The 16,654-nt window shown below is 60.5% G+C and overlaps 4 protein-coding genes across 4 annotated transcripts; 1 reads left to right on the forward strand and 3 right to left on the reverse strand.

The window, feature by feature from the left end:
• Nucleotides 1–2,013: 2,013 nt before the first annotated feature.
• Nucleotides 2,014–4,237, forward strand: THITE_120585 (uncharacterized protein; the record flags this gene model as incomplete). Its single annotated transcript, XM_003648945.1, has 4 exons — nt 2,014–2,324; nt 2,394–2,554; nt 2,618–2,993; nt 3,046–4,237. The coding sequence occupies 4 exons, from the start codon at nt 2,014–2,016 to the stop codon at nt 4,235–4,237; spliced, it is 2,040 nt and encodes a 679-aa protein (XP_003648993.1).
• A 680-nt stretch (nt 4,238–4,917) lies between these two features.
• THITE_2107090 (uncharacterized protein) lies at nt 4,918–9,125 on the reverse strand. Its single transcript, XM_003648946.1, has 6 exons — nt 7,894–9,125; nt 7,675–7,805; nt 7,536–7,624; nt 6,653–7,486; nt 6,180–6,598; nt 4,918–6,118 (listed from the first exon to the last, which is right to left on the reverse strand). Exons 1-6 carry the CDS (start codon nt 8,949–8,951, stop codon nt 5,173–5,175), a joined length of 3,477 nt encoding a protein of 1,158 aa, XP_003648994.1. The 5' UTR covers nt 8,952–9,125; the 3' UTR covers nt 4,918–5,172.
• A 315-nt stretch (nt 9,126–9,440) lies between these two features.
• On the reverse strand, nt 9,441–10,702 carry THITE_2107093 (uncharacterized protein). Its single transcript, XM_003648947.1, has 2 exons — nt 10,474–10,702; nt 9,441–10,412 (listed from the first exon to the last, which is right to left on the reverse strand). Exons 1-2 carry the CDS (start codon nt 10,497–10,499, stop codon nt 9,545–9,547), a joined length of 894 nt encoding a protein of 297 aa, XP_003648995.1. The 5' UTR covers nt 10,500–10,702; the 3' UTR covers nt 9,441–9,544.
• Nucleotides 10,703–13,937: 3,235 nt separating this feature from the next.
• Nucleotides 13,938–15,006, reverse strand: THITE_2107095 (transcription factor-like protein). The gene has a single exon (XM_003648948.1). It carries the CDS (start codon nt 14,828–14,830, stop codon nt 13,988–13,990), a length of 843 nt encoding a protein of 280 aa, XP_003648996.1. The 5' UTR covers nt 14,831–15,006; the 3' UTR covers nt 13,938–13,987.
• Between the last annotated feature and the right edge of the window lie 1,648 nt (nt 15,007–16,654).

Consider the following 16,654-nt stretch of genomic DNA (forward strand, 5'->3'; position numbering starts at 1 on the left):
GGGACATGGGAAGTGGGCTTTCCGAAACTTTGACACAAACCCTAACTCAGGACAGGGTACCGGTGTTGGATGGATGGACGTGAGTGGTTGGTGAGCTTGGAGCGGGAGCATCCGTGCAACAGCCCCATGGGTCACCAAGATGAGTACGTAGTGTATAGCGGAGATTCAGGGGCCACTGGGATGCCTGGAGACGGGCTTACGGAGAGAATGTTTCTTGAAGGCTGACTGATCGGTCTTTTGGAAGCTGAAGGTGGAAAAACTGGCGGGGTCCCGCGGGGCCGAGCGAGAAACGTGGGTGGCTAATGGAGTCGAGGTCGAGAATGTGAGCCTGGCGCCCCGGAGACACAGTGGTGTAGGTGTGGGCTATGCAGCTTATGCGCAAGATCTACTAGGTACGTTGTAAACTCCACCGCACTGCTTACTTACTGCTCGCAAAGTCAGCATCATATCTACACGCAGCGCGGCTCATCTGATGGGGCGGCAGCAGGCACCCCGTCCTCTTGTCACGGTGAAGTAAGCTGGGGGATCAGAGCAGCTACACGATATGTCATGCTCCGTTCAGAATGCACTATAGCCTGGCTTGATCGCGGCGATCATCCAGGAATTAGTTGGACGTAAGACAACGTATGTCCCAGCCTTTGCAGCACAGTCGGAGAAATGCGGCCTCATCAGAGAACTTGACATCTTGAAGCCGTCGTTTCCTGCGGATGTTGAGTTGAAGTGCGAGCAAGGTTCCATGTTTGATACACAGCAGGGGTCAGCCCTGCAAAGCAGGGGTCTCGGTAATGCAGGGCAGGTGCGCCCCACAGCGGAGCTTGGGAGCTCAAGCCAAGCAGCGGTTCTTGCAGGAACGCGAAACCTGGGCGTGTCACAAAACTGCCTCAACCGCAAGGGTGCAACTCATGCCTTGCCGGTGCCCCGCCAATGCCCGTTGAGCTCCCTGAGCTCGGGGCGAGCTCGGAAGCTTGGGTGCAGCGGCTCGCACCTGCCTCAGCCTCCTGCTTGACGCCGGATCGCGCTCTTTCCATCAGATCCCAGAAACCATCAGGGCCCCTGGAGACACGGCGCCGCCAAGAACTCCCCCACCTCTCCCCCCGTGATGCATCCAGGCCCGGCACCTTCTTTCTGCTACGAGGACCGAAGGCTGCTGCGAACCGAACTCGGTAAAGATGCCCAAACTTGGCTATTCACTCCCGTCCCTCATCGGCCAACCCGCGTTTTCTCATCGCTTCCTGTGGGGGGAACATACCTCTCGCTGGCTGTTCACGTCTCGAGAGAGCTACAATCCGGTCGAGCTAGACCAAAGGTAATCCGTACTCTGGTCGGTTCCGTGATCCAACGGGAAACCTCGGTCAGTGACCGCTGGTTTGTTGAACCAAACTCTATTCACACGCAGCACCATCCATCGAGTGCTACTTGTTATGCTAGCTGTGGTCCACGATGTGGCACGGAAAACCCCGGTTGGCCAGCGTCTCGTCCCATCTCTAACTCTCCAGACGGCCGCCCCGGGAACTCACAGCATGCCTCGTCTCGAGCTTCAATGCGTCCCTGGCCAGCACCAGCACCAGGCTTCTTCTGGAAGATCCTTCCAGCCTGGATGGGGGCCAGTGGGGGGTGCGTGCTTCCCGTCTTCCACGCAGCCCTCCTCGCCTTCGATTCGCCCGTTCATCGTCCCCTGACCCCTGTTATCATTCCCAGCTGTGGACGGGCAGCAAGAGTTGCGTCGCTCGGGCACTGTTTCGTCTGGTCCGTGGTTGTGCTCGAGTGTGCCAACCCCTGCTTAGCACGGCGGGCTCCTTGGGACGATAGCATTACAATCTGCGTCTCTTCCATTTCGTCCTACCGCGCGTATCCCTCCTTTCCTCACCTCTCCCCACCTCAGCCATCGCCAGACGACGTGTCTACGAGATCATTCAAGGGCGGATTAGATGACTTGACGACGGACGAGCAAGAGGGCGCTGGTACGGCTTCATCGCCATCGCCAACCTCGCGGTTGCTCGCCGATATAGCCCAATGTCGCCAACATACATCGGGGCCCTTGGGGGCGTCGACTGGCTGGAGTCGCGGGACGACACGAGGCGGGTGCTGGCGAACTTCGACCACTTCAACAGGTCGGGGAGTGGCATCTTCCAGTCGGAAACCAACCGCACCATCAGCCGGCAGCGCTTCTTGAACGAGGTGACGTGGAACACCACCAGATCAATCAGGACGTCGACCATCGTTCTAGCCTCCCTCAACATCATAGCCGCCTTCGCCACTGCCGTGGGGATCTTGTGCGATTCTTATTTCAGGAAGAGGAGGAACGACAGGAATTTCAGGTTCAGGTGAGTTCTGTGGCGGGTATCCTGTGTTACTCTCTGGCTTGGGGGGCTCCAGTCGCTGACAAGCATCAGACGTAACGGCTTTACCTTCGTCCCTGAAGCCGAGGTCTACCCGCTTGTGCTCTCCGTTGGAATTTTCATTCAAAGCTTCATCTTCGCTGGGGCCCAGTCTACCGGCCTGGACTCGCTCTTCGGTCCGGGCTGTACGTGGCTGGCGGAGCTTATGCTGCCAGGTACGTCAGCTGGCGCACAGCGGGTGTGGAGTGCTGCGCGTGCTTTGCTAACACTGCCGACAGCTGTGTTCATCGTTCCCTACACCCAGCTGGTTCTTGGAATTGATGTTGCCATCAGAGCCCTCCGAAAGCAGCCGTTCGCACCCAGGGGCAAGTACAATGTGCCGGTTTGCTTATCTATCATTGGCTTGCTCCTTCTGGCCAACTTCCTTGTCGCCGACTTCGACCACTCTCCGAACTTCTGCTTGTCCTCGCTCTTTTGGTTTGTCTCGCACTATTCGATCGCTTGCTTCGCACTATTCATCGCCATTACTGGCATTATCTTGGTTTGCGTCGTGATAATCTGCGTTAGACTGCACCGCAGCATTAAGGTGGAGATAACTGCCCGGGTGGCTGCGTCCAGGATGGTGTACTATCTGGCTCTTGCCGTCGTTTCAAACGTGAGTCGCCTCCCCAACAGCCACGGAATGTCTTGCGGCTGATCTTTCCAAGGCGTTTTTAATCCCGTTCTTCTTCGTCCAGGGTTTCATGGACGGTCGGGGCCAATTGTCCAACGCTCTCACTTTGGGCATGATCGCGGCGGTCGTGGCAAATGTCTCCGGCCTGATGACCGGTGGCCTTTACCTGTTTCTCAAGTCGAGCCCTGCGACCACCATTGGACCCAGAGACAAAGCCGGCGAATACGAAAACAGGCGGGCGTTCTATAAGATGGCACGTTACGATTCGAACGATTCGGATGACAACGCCGGTGGCTCGGTTGGCCACATGAACGACCAGGTGGCAGGATCGCGGACCCTGCGCCGGGTGGACAGCGAGGTGACTTTGCTCAGCGGTGAGAACGAGGCGGAGGCGTCAGATAGCAAGAGCACCAAGTCGGCCTCCACACACAACGGTCGACGAAGCCCTAACCCCGTTCGGTCAAGCAAATTCACTTCCGCCGTGGCATCCGTACTGATGCCCAAGGCACCGGAACCTGCTCGCATCCCTACGATGCCGGCTGCAGGCCACCTGCGAAAGCGCTCATACTCTCTGTTCCCGAGAAGCACTGTCGCCTCAAAAACATCCATGGTCCTTTTACCGGCGACTACGTATTCACCTGCCGACGCCTTGAAGCCGCCACCTTCGATGGCCAACCTCGCAAACATGCGGCACCGGAGAGATTCGTCCCTGGTGTCTTCGGCAACTGTTCAGATCGGGATTCGTCTATCTTCGGTCGACGACATCCCCCCGCTGGCCCAAGATAGGACTGCCGCGAGCGACGATGTCGCCCATACTCTCGATTGTCCCAGCGTCGTGAAGCCGGTTGGTCTGGAGAACCCCAAGCGCCCCGGGCCATTGGACGCTTCCGCCGCCATATCCGTCCCTCCCCCGGAACCGGCGGACGCGACCTCAAAGCGCGACCCGGTCAAGGACGCGAAGATGAAGACGCTGCCTCCGGTGCCAAAGATCAACAGCCAGGTGCCCAAGGCTGAGCCACCGCCGCAGGAGGAGGTTACCCTCAGTCCGAGCGTCTACAGCCCGCAGACCCCGACCAAAGTCAAGCTACCGAGTCCAAAGGGCGTCGGCTTCAGCATGCCGGTACCGAAGACAACAAATGGCGTTCCCCCTCGAAGTCCACCGCGCCGCCGTGGCACGGGCGACGCGACACCGCCATCGGCAGATGCCAAAGGCGCCTGGATCTAGACCACAGACGGGCACCGACCCGAACAGTGCGGCTCGATTTGCAAAAGCATTTTCTGGTGTTGGGAGGGCCATCTGATAGAGAACTGCTCAGGACGTTTCACGACTGCCACAAAAAAATACCCTGCTGTCCTGTGCGCCAGCGTACAGAAACACCACCGGCATTTCATTCTTGGATTTCACCAGTCCCTCATAGCAAGGCGTTGTTCGGGATTTGTATCGTCTCTCAGTGACGGCATACGGTTTTTTCTTCTTTCTCTTTTTTCATTTCCTCGTATGTCCTCTAAAAGGACATCCTTTATTTTCGTTTCTTCATGGCGGTGTCCAGAGACGGGTCTCCCACATGAGCGGGCCGCCCGCGGGCAGCGAGCTGTACGCGTTCGTCGCTGCTGCTGAGCATCTTGCAGCGGCCTTTTGTCACGTTTCATTCACTTCTTTCATCACTTTTTCATCCCTCCTTATGCCAAGGATGTTTTTCTTCTTTTCTCTTGGTACTTCATGTGTAGGAACCAATCCTGGGCAAACAGGGCCAAAAGGGAGTGAGTAGTAGGGTAGGGAATCTGGAGCGGACATGCTGCGTTCTGCGATGAGTGCAGATGCCCGAAGCAGATAGGGACAAGTTCTCTTGCAACCAATCCTGAATCAGGGGGGATATTGACGATTGACGAGGACGACGAGGTCAAACGAGGCCATAGGTATATATAAGATATCATACCTTCCTTATGGAACCACCAGTTCCCTCCGATGGCTGTTGCGATGAAACTCGTCGAGAAATCCGTCAGATTTGCCATTGAAGATGTTTCTGAAGACAGCGCAAACGCCGACTTGCCACCGAAGGAGTATGCAGCCGAGAAACGCCACGAAACACTCACAAGACACATGAACTATGCTACACATGGCAACCACTCAAAACAACAAAAGCATCCATTCCTTCCTCTTCACCCCCACCCTTCCTGCTCCCACCCGGCCATGCTCCCGTCCCCAGGACCACCGGGACCGCCCTCTTCCCCAGCCATCTGCTGCTCCGCGAGCAGCCAGCTCAAATTGGCCTTCTCCAGCTCCTTGGCGAAGAAGTCGTGCTCCTCCCTCATGGCCTCCCTCACCAGCGCCATCGACGCGCCACCACCACCACCGGCAGCGCCCTCGCCAGCGGCAGAAGCGACCACGTGCTCCGGGTAGCGGCGCAGGTTGAACCAGTGGGTCAGGCTGCGCAGGGCCTGCTCCTGAGGGAGGGACTCCTCGACCTCGGCGTCGAGGTCGACGCCGGCGAGCCAGCCGTCGCGCAGCTCGGGGCGGCAGTGCAGGTAGACGGCGGTGATGACGCGCATGTTGGACTGGCGCCACTTGCGGCCGCAGTAGGGCACCTGGTTCTTGTACAGCTTGAGCGTGTAGAGGCGCAGCTCGTGCTGCGGCACGCGCAGCGCCTTGCGCAGGATGTTGGACGACTTGTACTGCACCATCATCATGTTGCGGTGGCCGCGGCGCTTGCACACCTTCTGCATGATGCGCAGGTAGTTGATCAGCGAGAAGAAGTTGCGGCGCGAGAAGTCGGTGATGGGCTCGGCGGGGAGCGGGTTGAGCGGGCAGCCTAGCTCGTCGACTTCGGGGCGGGGAGGGGGTTGTTGTTGTTGTTGGGGTGGCTGTGGTTGTGATTGTTGTTGCGGCTGTTCGGTGCCTGCTGGGACGGATTGATCTGGGAGGGAGGAGGTGGTGGAAGAAGAAGCATCGGGTTCGGAAGGGGCGTTCGGGGGTGAGCGGCGCCGTTTGATGGGGGGCGGGGCGGCGTCGTCGTCGCTGACGTCTTCAAATTCGGTCGCCGTCGGGTTCGGGACGGTGTTTTGAGGAGGGATTACGCCTGCGCGAGAGCCGCAGAAGTAGAAAAAGCTGTGGGGAGTCAACGGCAAACCCCGCAAGACTGCAAAAGCAACGAGGAAAGCGCGCTCACCTGTGCTCGAGCCGGTCCGTCCGGCTCTCGACGACTTGCTGGACATCATACATCGCGAATATCTTAAGTGCCATGGGGAGATAGTTAGAGTCCAGTAGGAGCTGAGTCAAGTACTCGAACTTGAGGACGTGAGAGAGCTTCAGCCACTTCAGCAGCAGTATCAGGATGCCCGTAACAGCCTTGGCGGCGATTTCCCTATTTCGCAGCTCGTCCACGTCGGCGTCTAGCGGGGAGGAAGGGTCCCCCTTGGAAGCGCCATTCATGCCGTTCGGCGCGTCCTGCTGCCCACCGTTCGGGCGGGCACTGGGAGGACCTTGTGGGCCGTTTGCAGTTGCGGGGGAGGCCAAGTTGCTAGCTATCGCCATGATCTGCTTTAGAAGCACGATGACTACGGACTGGAGGTGGGGAAGTGCTTCTTTCTGCGGAGAAGTTAGAGGGACGAGGCACCACAAAGACAAATCCGACAGACTCACGTAGAACTCCTCCACGGCATCCAGCCGTTCCTTGGTCCGCTGATCGACGCCACGAGGCCCGTAGTCGGCCCCTGTCGTGGGCGGCTTTGGTGGCCGGTCGTCAGCTGCTTTGTTCAGCCCCAGCTCCTCCTTTTCTTCCAGCGTTAGCGACGATAGGTCAAGCTCGTCGATGATGTCCTCGTCGGCTGCGTAGCCGCGTTCAAACTTGAGAAACTCCTCCCGTTCGTTCCACAGCTGGCGGGTTGCACGCGTCATGCGCACTCGCTTGGAGAAGAGCTCGCCAGCCTCGAGAATCGAAGCCGGGACGTCGCTGCCCTCCCATTTCCTGCCCACCAGCAGATCCTGGAGCGCGGCGCCTCCCTTGCCGCCCGCGCTGTTGCTTGTGGCGTCGAGAGGCGGGTACATGAACGGAAAGTTCTGGTTCGTCTGGTAGTTCTGCTTCTTGCCGGCCTTGCCACCTACACCGGGACTAGGCGGCGGTGACGGGGCCGGAGTGGCAATATGGACGGGCTGGTGGAGAATAGAGGCGCCTCCTCCGTGGCCAGAAGGCCCGGATAGGCCTCCGTTCTGACCGGAATTTCTTGATGGATGGTTGGGAAGAGGCGGGATGATCGAAGTCTGGTCTGCATCCAGGGGCAAAAGCGGCTGGGGCGGGACGTAAGCGGGATATTTGGACGTAATCTCCTGGCGGAAGATATGGTAGTCGAGCGGGGAGGCCGTGATGGTCTCCTTGTCTTCGCAGCCCTCCATCTCGCTGGTCGCCTGTTTGGTCTCGGCGATCTCTTTGGAGCCACCGAACACCAGCAAGATGGACTTCCAAAAGAGGAGCAATATCTGGGCCTGTCAGCAGCTTGGCTCGGTGGAGGGCGACCGCGGACAGTACCTGGGTTTGCGGAAGAATACCCGTCTCATCCCACCGCAGCTTGGCGGTGACACGAAGCATGAAGCTAACCAAGCTCGGGTTGAGACCGACTGTCAAGGTCAGCGTGCTGCCGTCGACATTGGCGGCGGGTTACACTTACCCAGCCGTTGCCGGACCTCATCCATGCCCTCGGGGTCGTCCAGGGCCTCCAGGATGGCCATGTACACGACGGTCATCAGATGGATCAGCTCCTCCGCTGCCATCTGCACGTTCTGAGGGAGTTCATCGGCCCTGCCTCCGTCAGCACCGCACAGCAGAGCAACACTCGCTACGACCTTCCCTGCGGCCTCGCATCCATCCCAGGTCGGACGCAACCTACCAGAACAGCTCGAAAACGCCCCTCAGCGCCTTCCACACGACCTCAATGCCCCCGCACTCAGCCACCACCCGCACGCCCTCTTTCATCGCCGCCAGCTGCACCGGCGTAGCGGCAGACCGCGCCTTTCCCGCCAGTACGGCGGCGCTCAGCGCGCCGGCGGCCTTCACCGTCTCCGTCCACCGGCCAAGAACCAAGTAGACGAGCGCGCCAACGGCCTCGGCGCGCGCGATACGATCCGCGCTGCCGACGCCGTCCAGAAGCCGCCGCACAAACGCCCGCCTATGCTCGTCCCCGGCTTCCTCCCAACTGACCACCGTCTGTCCGGCGGACCCCGCCGCCGTCGAGGCGGAGGACGACGGAGGGGCGAAGCGGCCCCAGGCGGAGTGGAAGGCGCGGTTGGCGGCGTTCAGGCGCACCCACTGCCAGAAGTTGTACATGAACCACTCGTCGATCTCCTCGTCGAGCGGGGAGGTGTCGGTGTAGACGTAGTCGTAGGCGGTCGGCTCGGGGGCGGCGCGGGGGAAGTCGGCGACGATGCGACGGAGCTGGGCGAGCGAGAGGGAGTCCTGCGGTTGGGGTTGGCCCTGGCCCTGGCCCTGGCCCTGGGGTTGTTGTTGTTGTTGTTGCTGCTGCTGCTGGGGTGGGGAGTGAGGTCGAGGCTGGCCTTGGGGTTGGACTGGGGTACGGGGGAAGGGTTGAGCCGGTAGCTGCCCCTGCGCTGGCCCCGGGGCCCCCAGGGCGCTGACATGATTGTCGTTGTTGGTGTTGGCGTCGGTGGTATCCGGGTCGATGTCGGTGGCGCTGGCGTGAGGCTGCGGAATCGGGGGTGCCGGGACTGAGGGCACGGCCGGGGGCAGAGGGGCCGAGGGCTGCTGATTCCGCTGGAGGACGGGCCCTTTCGGCGAGTGACTGGCAGGGATCGAGGAGGGCGCAGCTGGTCCAGGCTCGGTGTTTTCGGTCGCAGCTGCCGTCGTTCCGTCAGTCGAGGGGTCGGCGGCCGGCGGCTCGCCAGCTGCAGCGCCGTCGCCCGAGGCGCGTGATGACCACAGCGCGTTCATGTTGTTTGGCGAACCATCACCGGTTTTTGGCGGTAATGGCCAGCGTTCAGCAAGAGGGAAAGTAGAAACACCACACAGTAACGACAAATACGGAATACAACGGTAGACTTAGCTAACGTTAAGCTCGGTGGACTTAGTTAACGTTAAGCTGGTGGGATGCAGGGATCTGCTGTGCTTAGCGCCAAGAACTGCCACCTGCCGTCCACACCTAACCCAGGCCAACTTTCGCCTTGGCTCGTGCGTTCTTGCCCAACTGTTCGGTGCGACAGGTTGAGGCGCGATGGAAGGAATGGAAGGAAAGAGCAAGCGAGGGGAAATGTAGTGTAATACAGAAGGTTACTGAAAATTGGTACATCTCAGTTTTCGGATGACATTTTGGTAGCATGTAATTCTGAAGGTAGCAAGCACTAAATGAACGAGATACAACTTACCGACATGTCCCAGCTTCATTTGAGCATTTAGTTCCAGGGTTATTTATGGATGCCAAAGGCAGGCTCATAGATGCCCCCCAGATTTGGAGTTCCTAGCAATGGAGTGTCCCAAACAGGCATGTTTTACCACCTAACCAAGTGTCCGAGGATGCTGCCTTACTCCTACCCGGCACTTCCCGCTTCTGATCCCGACCCTCTGGCCCCGTCTCCCTCTCCCGCGGCGCCCTTCGCAGCCAGCTTCTTCTCTTTCTCCTTCCGCCTCCTCTTCAGCTTCTTCTCCCTGTTCAACCGCTTCTTCTTCTCCCGCAAGTGTTCCTCCTTGCTCATTCTCTGCTTCTCCAGCGCCGCCGCCGCCTCCTCCTTCGCCTTCTTCCTCTTCCGCAGCACGATTCTGCTCTTCTTCCCCGGCCGCGTCTTTTTCTTCGTTTTCGTCTTCTCCATTCCCTGAGAACCCTCGATAGACTGCTGCCTCAACAGTCCATCCGCAGCAGCAGGAGCGGCGGCGGCGGGGCCGGTTGCGCCCTTCCCACCAACCGCCGTCACCGTCAGCTTAGTCACGCGCCAGGGCACCTCCAGCCCCCAGGCGCGCTGCTGCGCCCAGGCCCGCACGTCGTGCGCCGTCACGGCGGCGAAGCGGAACTGCTCGCGCTCGCGCGGCGTCAGCTCGCCGCGGATGTAATGTGACAGCGGCCGCTGCGAGATGGCGGGCCCGTCGTACTTGAATTCTTCGTCATCGGGCACGAGCACCACCTTCTGGGACGGGGCCGACGTCGAGAAGAGGCGGAATTCAAATTCCGGTTTTGCCGCTGCTTTCGGCTCTGAGTCTACGCCGGCTTGATTTGCGCCGTCTGGTGATTGGGATCCGATGTTGGTGGTGGCTGGTGCGGGGCCAGGCGGCCCCAGATCTACTGACAGGAGACCGGAGAGACGGGCGTTCAGCTTGGCCCGCAGCTCAGCATCCTCTGCATCGTCCCTCTCGGGACTGGAGTGCCGGTCTGACGAGGACTCGTAGAGCTCATCTCGCCTTACTCTGCTGAGGCCGTCAGTCTCAGAATTTAACGGCATTCGGCAGACGACGGACATCAACATACCGCTTGGCATCTGGCAGCTCAAACATGACATGCTGTGCTAGGAGGTTGGGAGTGTCGAGAATTGGGATGGATTTCCCTTCATTTGGCTGCTGCGGTTTGGTGAGTGCCGTGCGAAGGGTTCCGTTGTTGAGTGAGCAAGCAGAAAGCGTTCATGTTTTCCGCCAGCTGGCAGCCAGGTGTACGGAGTAACCAGTGCGTGTTGAAAAGCATTTCCGCACTCCCTTTCCGCACTCCCTGCTGCTAAGAATCAGGACCGACTCCTGCATCGTGGCTTTATTTTCACGAATCCATTCGCAAATCCTCGCTGGGCGGCAAGATACCCCTTCACCAGCAGGTGCAACCGCCGCCTTCCAGTGATTCCAGGAATTCGATGAGATGGGCAATTTGATGGCGCGCCGTGGAAAGCACCCAAGGGACGAAAAGCTCCCGGAGTATCGAATATCGAGGTCGCCGTGCCACATACGCAGGACAGACCAGGTCGAAGAGCGTAACGACAATGAAATGATCGCTTGGAGCGGTCACTCAGGTTTGAGGTGGTGCTAATTTTCGCAAGTCGAGTTGTGACATACGCTGTCTCAACAACTACTGTAAGCGGGACTCTGCCTCTGAACTTGTACGCCTTGCTTGTCCACCCTGACCCGGCCATATGGCCAAAGCGGCAAAGACGCAGCCGGCCAAGGAAGGCCAGGCGTGTCACTGGCGGAGTAGTAGTTCCGTTACCTGAGAAGATGTTTCGGAACCCCCGGGCTAGTGTACCAAACTCGGTACAAAGCCGAGATTTGATCAATGCGGGCATGCCGATGTTGAGACAGTCGACAGCGAGGTCGCAAAATGGGCGGCTACCAGATGTCTCGGGCTACCCATGAGTAGCAGTCTGCCTTTGTGTACTGGATCCGTACCTCGGCTGTCTTATTACCCAAGTTGCAATAATAGCACCAGTAATTGTAAACTCCAAGCTGAGTTAAACTTCTCCCATTCATCTGGAGTTGAGTCTTTTGCTACGACGAAAATAGACTGCTCGCTTGAACATTTATGTTCCCATGCTTTTCATACAATGCGCACAGCAGCCATGGACTCCAGCCCAGAATTTGACGCTGAAGTCCTTCCATAAACTACCTTACCACACAGGCATGAGGCGGATGTGTATGTACATGTACAGTGCCTCCTTTGCACACAACAGACACCTTCCAACGTGCCTCCATAACACGCCCCAAGGAGCACAGAGTAGAAACCACGCGCACTCTCATCAGTCGTAATGTACCATACATACTCATGATTGAAGCTGAAAGCTTGTATGTACCGGGCAATGAGCAGGGAGAGAGAGGACTTGGAACACAAAAGGGGGTGGTATCAATCCAAACAGCTGCCGCTTGCTCTCCATGGAAGTGTATCTCGTAGTAAACATCACATGAGTTGGGGACGGGGAAGAAACGGGGGGACCAAGAGGGCAAACCGGACCGGTGAAACATCGCACAAAGAAACAGAAACAAGAAACTGTCCTCCCCAGCCGGCCTTCACTGACACGCGAAACGAAACAAAACAAAACAGGAAGATAACCGCACGGTGTTTTTTGCAGGCACGAAAGCCACCACCACCATCAACACGAACCGGCCGCAAAATACAATAACCCATCTCAGCACTGTCTCCATGGCACCGAAGCGCCCGTCGTCTGCGCTTCATCCCGCCTTTCTTGCCCCTTTTTTTCCAGTCGAGCCGATGGGACCGGACGCCGCAGCGCAGAAGAGTTGAACCAAGCCGAGCCGAGTCGAAGGCCGCCCGTCAAAACCCCGCATGGTCCAGACCACATCACGCCAGCACGGAAACAAACACATACACACCGTCTCACGCCGTGTTCCACGCATACCCATACCCGCCCGGCGCCGGCACCCCGGCGGCGCCCTGGCCCTGCACCTCCGGCTTGGCGCCCGCAGCCCCCGCCGGCGCGGGGTATCCATACGGCCTATCCGCCGCGGCAGCGCCGGCCGCGGCCTCGCCCGCCGTAGTCGTCCACCCCTGCGAAGGCGGGAAGTAATCCCTCGCCGGCGCGGGCGCGCCGGCACCGTTCCCACCACCGCCAGCACCACCACCAGGATGAGGACCCCCCGCCCCCGCCGCACCGCCGCTGTCCCCGTACCCCGGCCCCGCGGCAGCATGGTGCTGCACGACCAGCCCGTGCGGCGGCGGCAGCGGCAGCGACGGCGGCGCCCCGCCGGGAGGACTGACCTCGTGCGGCGCACCACCACTACCAACAGCACCGCCAGCGGCCCCTCCGCTGGGCCCGGTACCCGCCGCCGGCGACGGGCCGTAGCGGTACTCGCCGCCGCTCGCGCCGCCGGCGCCGGTCGCGGAGGCTGCGTCGTTGGTGGTGGAGATGGACGAGGCGGCCGACTGGTGGCTCGCGTGGCGGGGCGACTTGGACGGGCGCGGGTTGGCGCCGGCGTCGGGGCCGCCGCCGCCGCCGCCGATGTAGCGGGGCACGGCGAGGGCGGCGGCCGGGTCCGGCGAGAGGAGCGGCGCGGTTGCGGTCGGGGTCGCGGCGGCGCTGGGCGCGGAGAGGGCCAGGTGGTGCGGCGCGGCCGAGGTCGGGTAGGTTGCGTACTGCGTGCGGATCGGGGGCTGCGGGGGGTGCTGCGGGTGGGGGTGGTGCTGCTGGTGGTGGTGTTGGCTGTGGTGTGGGTCGTGGGTGGCCGTTGTCAGGGGCAGCTGCACGGCTGGCATCGAGGTCGGTTGTAGCGGCATTTCCTGCGGCTCGGTGGTGAAGGCGGGCGCGCCGGAGAGCGGCATCTTGGGGTAGGGATCTGGGGCCATGGTGGAGGCCGGGTAGGTGGCTGACCCGGGCGTATGCGGCATCGAGACTTGCGGCGGGGGGTTCCATGTTGTTGGGTAGGAGCTGGCGCCCGAGGGGTTAGCGTTGATTGCCCCTTTTCCGCTTGCCGATGCCGAGTAACCCTCTCGCCCGTCGCTGCTCCACGGGACTCTCTGCCGCGGAGAGTTTTCATTTGGAGGAGAATAGGGGATAACTTACTTGGACCGCATCTGCATCGGGCTCTGCGGCATTTGCTTCGGCGCGGTGAAGGTGAAGGCCGACCGTGGCACGTCCAAGCTCGACAACCGCGGCCGCGAGTCGTATGGGGGCTTGTTGAGGATGACGGCCTGCGCGACGATGCCGTGGCCCGTCTCCACCAGCGTCTGGCCCCGCGAGCCTGCGCTCGATCCCAGCAGCGGAATTTCCTTTCTCGCCTGGAAATTCCGCGGACTCCTCCCGCGCACCACGATCGGCGCCGTCGTCAGCTCCGAGAGCACCAGCTTCTGCCCGTTCGCCAGCGTCCCGTGCAGCTTGAGGTGCAACACAAAGTGCTGCTGCAGCTCCTTTCTCCGCCCGTTGTTGGCCGTCGCTCTAGAATCAGGGGTTAGCAGCCGTCTCTCCCCGATCTCTGTCTCTCCCTCGCCTCTCCGTCTCTCTTTTTTCTTTTCCTGCCCCTTCTCTGCACACGACATGACAGCAGCCCAGCACTCACATCCTAAACTGCAGCCGCCTCCAGCCGATTGGGTAGATGGCATAGTGGTCGCCCCCGGTCTCCTCCTCCTCCTCCGACGGCGGGATCAGCGGTAGCGTGGGCGGCTCCTGGTCGGGCGCCTGGTTGACCTCGGGCGCGTTGGGCGGCGGCGTCTTCCAGGGGATGACGATGAGGCGCACGGGGTGGCCGTCGACGGACTCGATGGCCGAGATGCTGACCTCCATGTTCTTGATCTGGCTCGTCTCGCCCGAGTCGAGCAGCACGGACAGCGGGATCTGCGGGAAGCACAGGCTGCCGCTGATCTGGAAGAGGTTGCGCCGGTAGCACGTCAACTCGGCGTTGAGCACGGTGCCGTCGCTCGTGGTCGAGGGGAACTCGGAGAGGAAGAACATGCCATGCAGCTGCGCGTCGATCTCCATCTCGTGGATCCGGCCCTTGGCGTCGACGATGGTGTGCTTGTCGCCCACCTTCCTGAACGACAGGAGCTTCTGGTCGTGGTTGGGCGGCTTGTAGTCATCCCGCAGGTCCTGCACCATCTCGGTGTAGGGCGCCTGGTCTACCTGCGAGTACGGTCGCTTCAGGCTGTTAATGCTGGGGATGCTCATGGACGGATGCCCGTATCTGTCGTACGGCTCGGCCTCCTCCTGGCCGGGCCGCCCCGGCTGGTACTGCGGCGGATAGTCCATCGTGTGGCTCCTGGGGCGGACGAGTTGTGACGACGCCGGCGGCGGCACTGATACTGACGGGTCCTGGGGGTTGAACCGGCCCGCCATCTGCACCGGGTTGCCATAGCCGGACCATAGACTGCCGTGTTGCGTCTCACCCCTCAGCTCTGCCATCGTGTAAGTGGCCGTGGCTGACATGGGAACATGCCGTGTCCCCTGGGGGCAGCCGACAGTTTTCGCCACAGAAGCCGGAACGCGACTACCAATTAAACCCCGACGAGGCCTGCCCGTCTACTCTTCTGCTGTGGCCGACGGCGAAAGGAAGGCTACAAAAAAAATCGCCCACGATGGCCGGGTCCGTGAGTGAGATTCCGCGGAAACGCGAAAGGGGACTTCGTCTACAAGGAAAAGAGGGCGAGGATTCGGTCAGGCGTCCGGAGGAGAGATGATGGCGAGGGGGCGGACAGCAGGTCGCGACCAGGTCGTCGGGCAGTGTGTACTCTCTATGTATGTATGTACTTGATATGTGTAAGCCAATACATGGAGGTCCTGGACGGAGCCCGTTTTATGAGAAGGGTTCGGCACTGGGCCCAAAGGGTGGTGCGGCAGGGGCCCTCTGAGGCGAGGTCCAAGGGTGGACTTCTCAGGGAATGTTCAACGCGGCGTGCAGTGCTGGTGCAGAACCGCTCCAACCATACAGGGAAGGAGGTTCAGCAACGGGGGGGGCGATCTGGCAGGCATTCCCGAAGGCCCTTGCTAGTCGAGATGGGGCAAGGTTCCTGGCCGGGGTTCGTCCCCTTTCAGAAGAAGCGAGGCAAGGATGCGTTGCACGCCTCTCTTCCTGAGCATTTACTGCTAGTCATCGGCAGCGTTGAGACACTCGAAGCCTACTTCGCAGAGCATACAGCAGTCTCTCCTTCATCTCGACGGCGGATGGGGCCCGGTAGAGACTCTAAACGAAGGACACATACTGCAGTGTACATACATCCAAGCTCACTAGTTAGTTAATGAGCAAGGGACGCCAAGCGGAGGGGCGGAGTTAGGTACCAGTACATACTGCGGTATGTCCGCGAAAGTGCACTGCGGATGCACGGAAGACCGGTCAACAGACTTTGCGGGGGACGTGCCCTCCCTTTCCTCTGCCGAGCGGGAAGAAACATCAGCACCAGCAGTCGGAATAGCGCCGCGCCGGCTGGATGGGGAATGGCAGGACCGCGAGCAGCATCGGTGGGGATGCGGATGGGGGTTCTGAGCGGATGCTCAAGTGGGGGGAGGGAGGGAGGGAGAGGGGCGCGCGCCTCTGTCTTGCCCGGCCAAGCGATCAGAAACGGGGGCAAGGGACGGCGGACCAGACGGCACACCCGTCCTCGGTCCCCTCCTCCGCCCAATCGTGAGCGAGGCAGCAGGTGGTCCGGGACAACAACCATGCTCGGCCGAGGGAACAGGGGCATCTGATTAGCACGAGAATCCTCCGAGAGCTGACTGGGTGAAGTGGGCGGGCAGCTTCGCGACCCGCAATTTTCTAGAAGACCGTTGGGTAATGAGCGCAGTGACGGAAGGGCCCCTCTTCTTGCGAGGGTCGAGGGGGGTGAAAAAACTCGGTTCACAAGATTACCCTCCACCGGAACCGGGGTCGGCCGGCGGCGAAACCAGAGGACCCCGGCTCGGCTCGGTTGGCGGAGATGGGATGGTCTCCCCGCGCCAGACACAGCACCGCGCGAGCCAATATCAGAACCCTTAAGAGACAGTGGTGCACAGTCCACGATTGTGGTTGACGGTTGGCGACCCTTTGGCCAATGGTACGATGTGCAGTTAAACGAAATCACTGCTGGAGATATCGCCGGGCTTCGATTCTACACAGTAGTTAGCCGAAACAATCAAGTTCCGCCGAAAGGCCGGGCTAAGGCGGTGGCAGAAAGAGGCAGTCGGTTCTGCTGTGGACCGAGGCAAGTCTCGAGCGTACAACCGAGTTGCACAGCGCGCTGTCTCGTGCTCCAT

The sequence above is a fragment of the Thermothielavioides terrestris genome, chromosome 1, assembly GCF_000226115.1.
Source record: "Thermothielavioides terrestris NRRL 8126 chromosome 1, complete sequence".
NCBI lineage: Eukaryota > Fungi > Ascomycota > Sordariomycetes > Sordariales > Chaetomiaceae > Thermothielavioides > Thermothielavioides terrestris.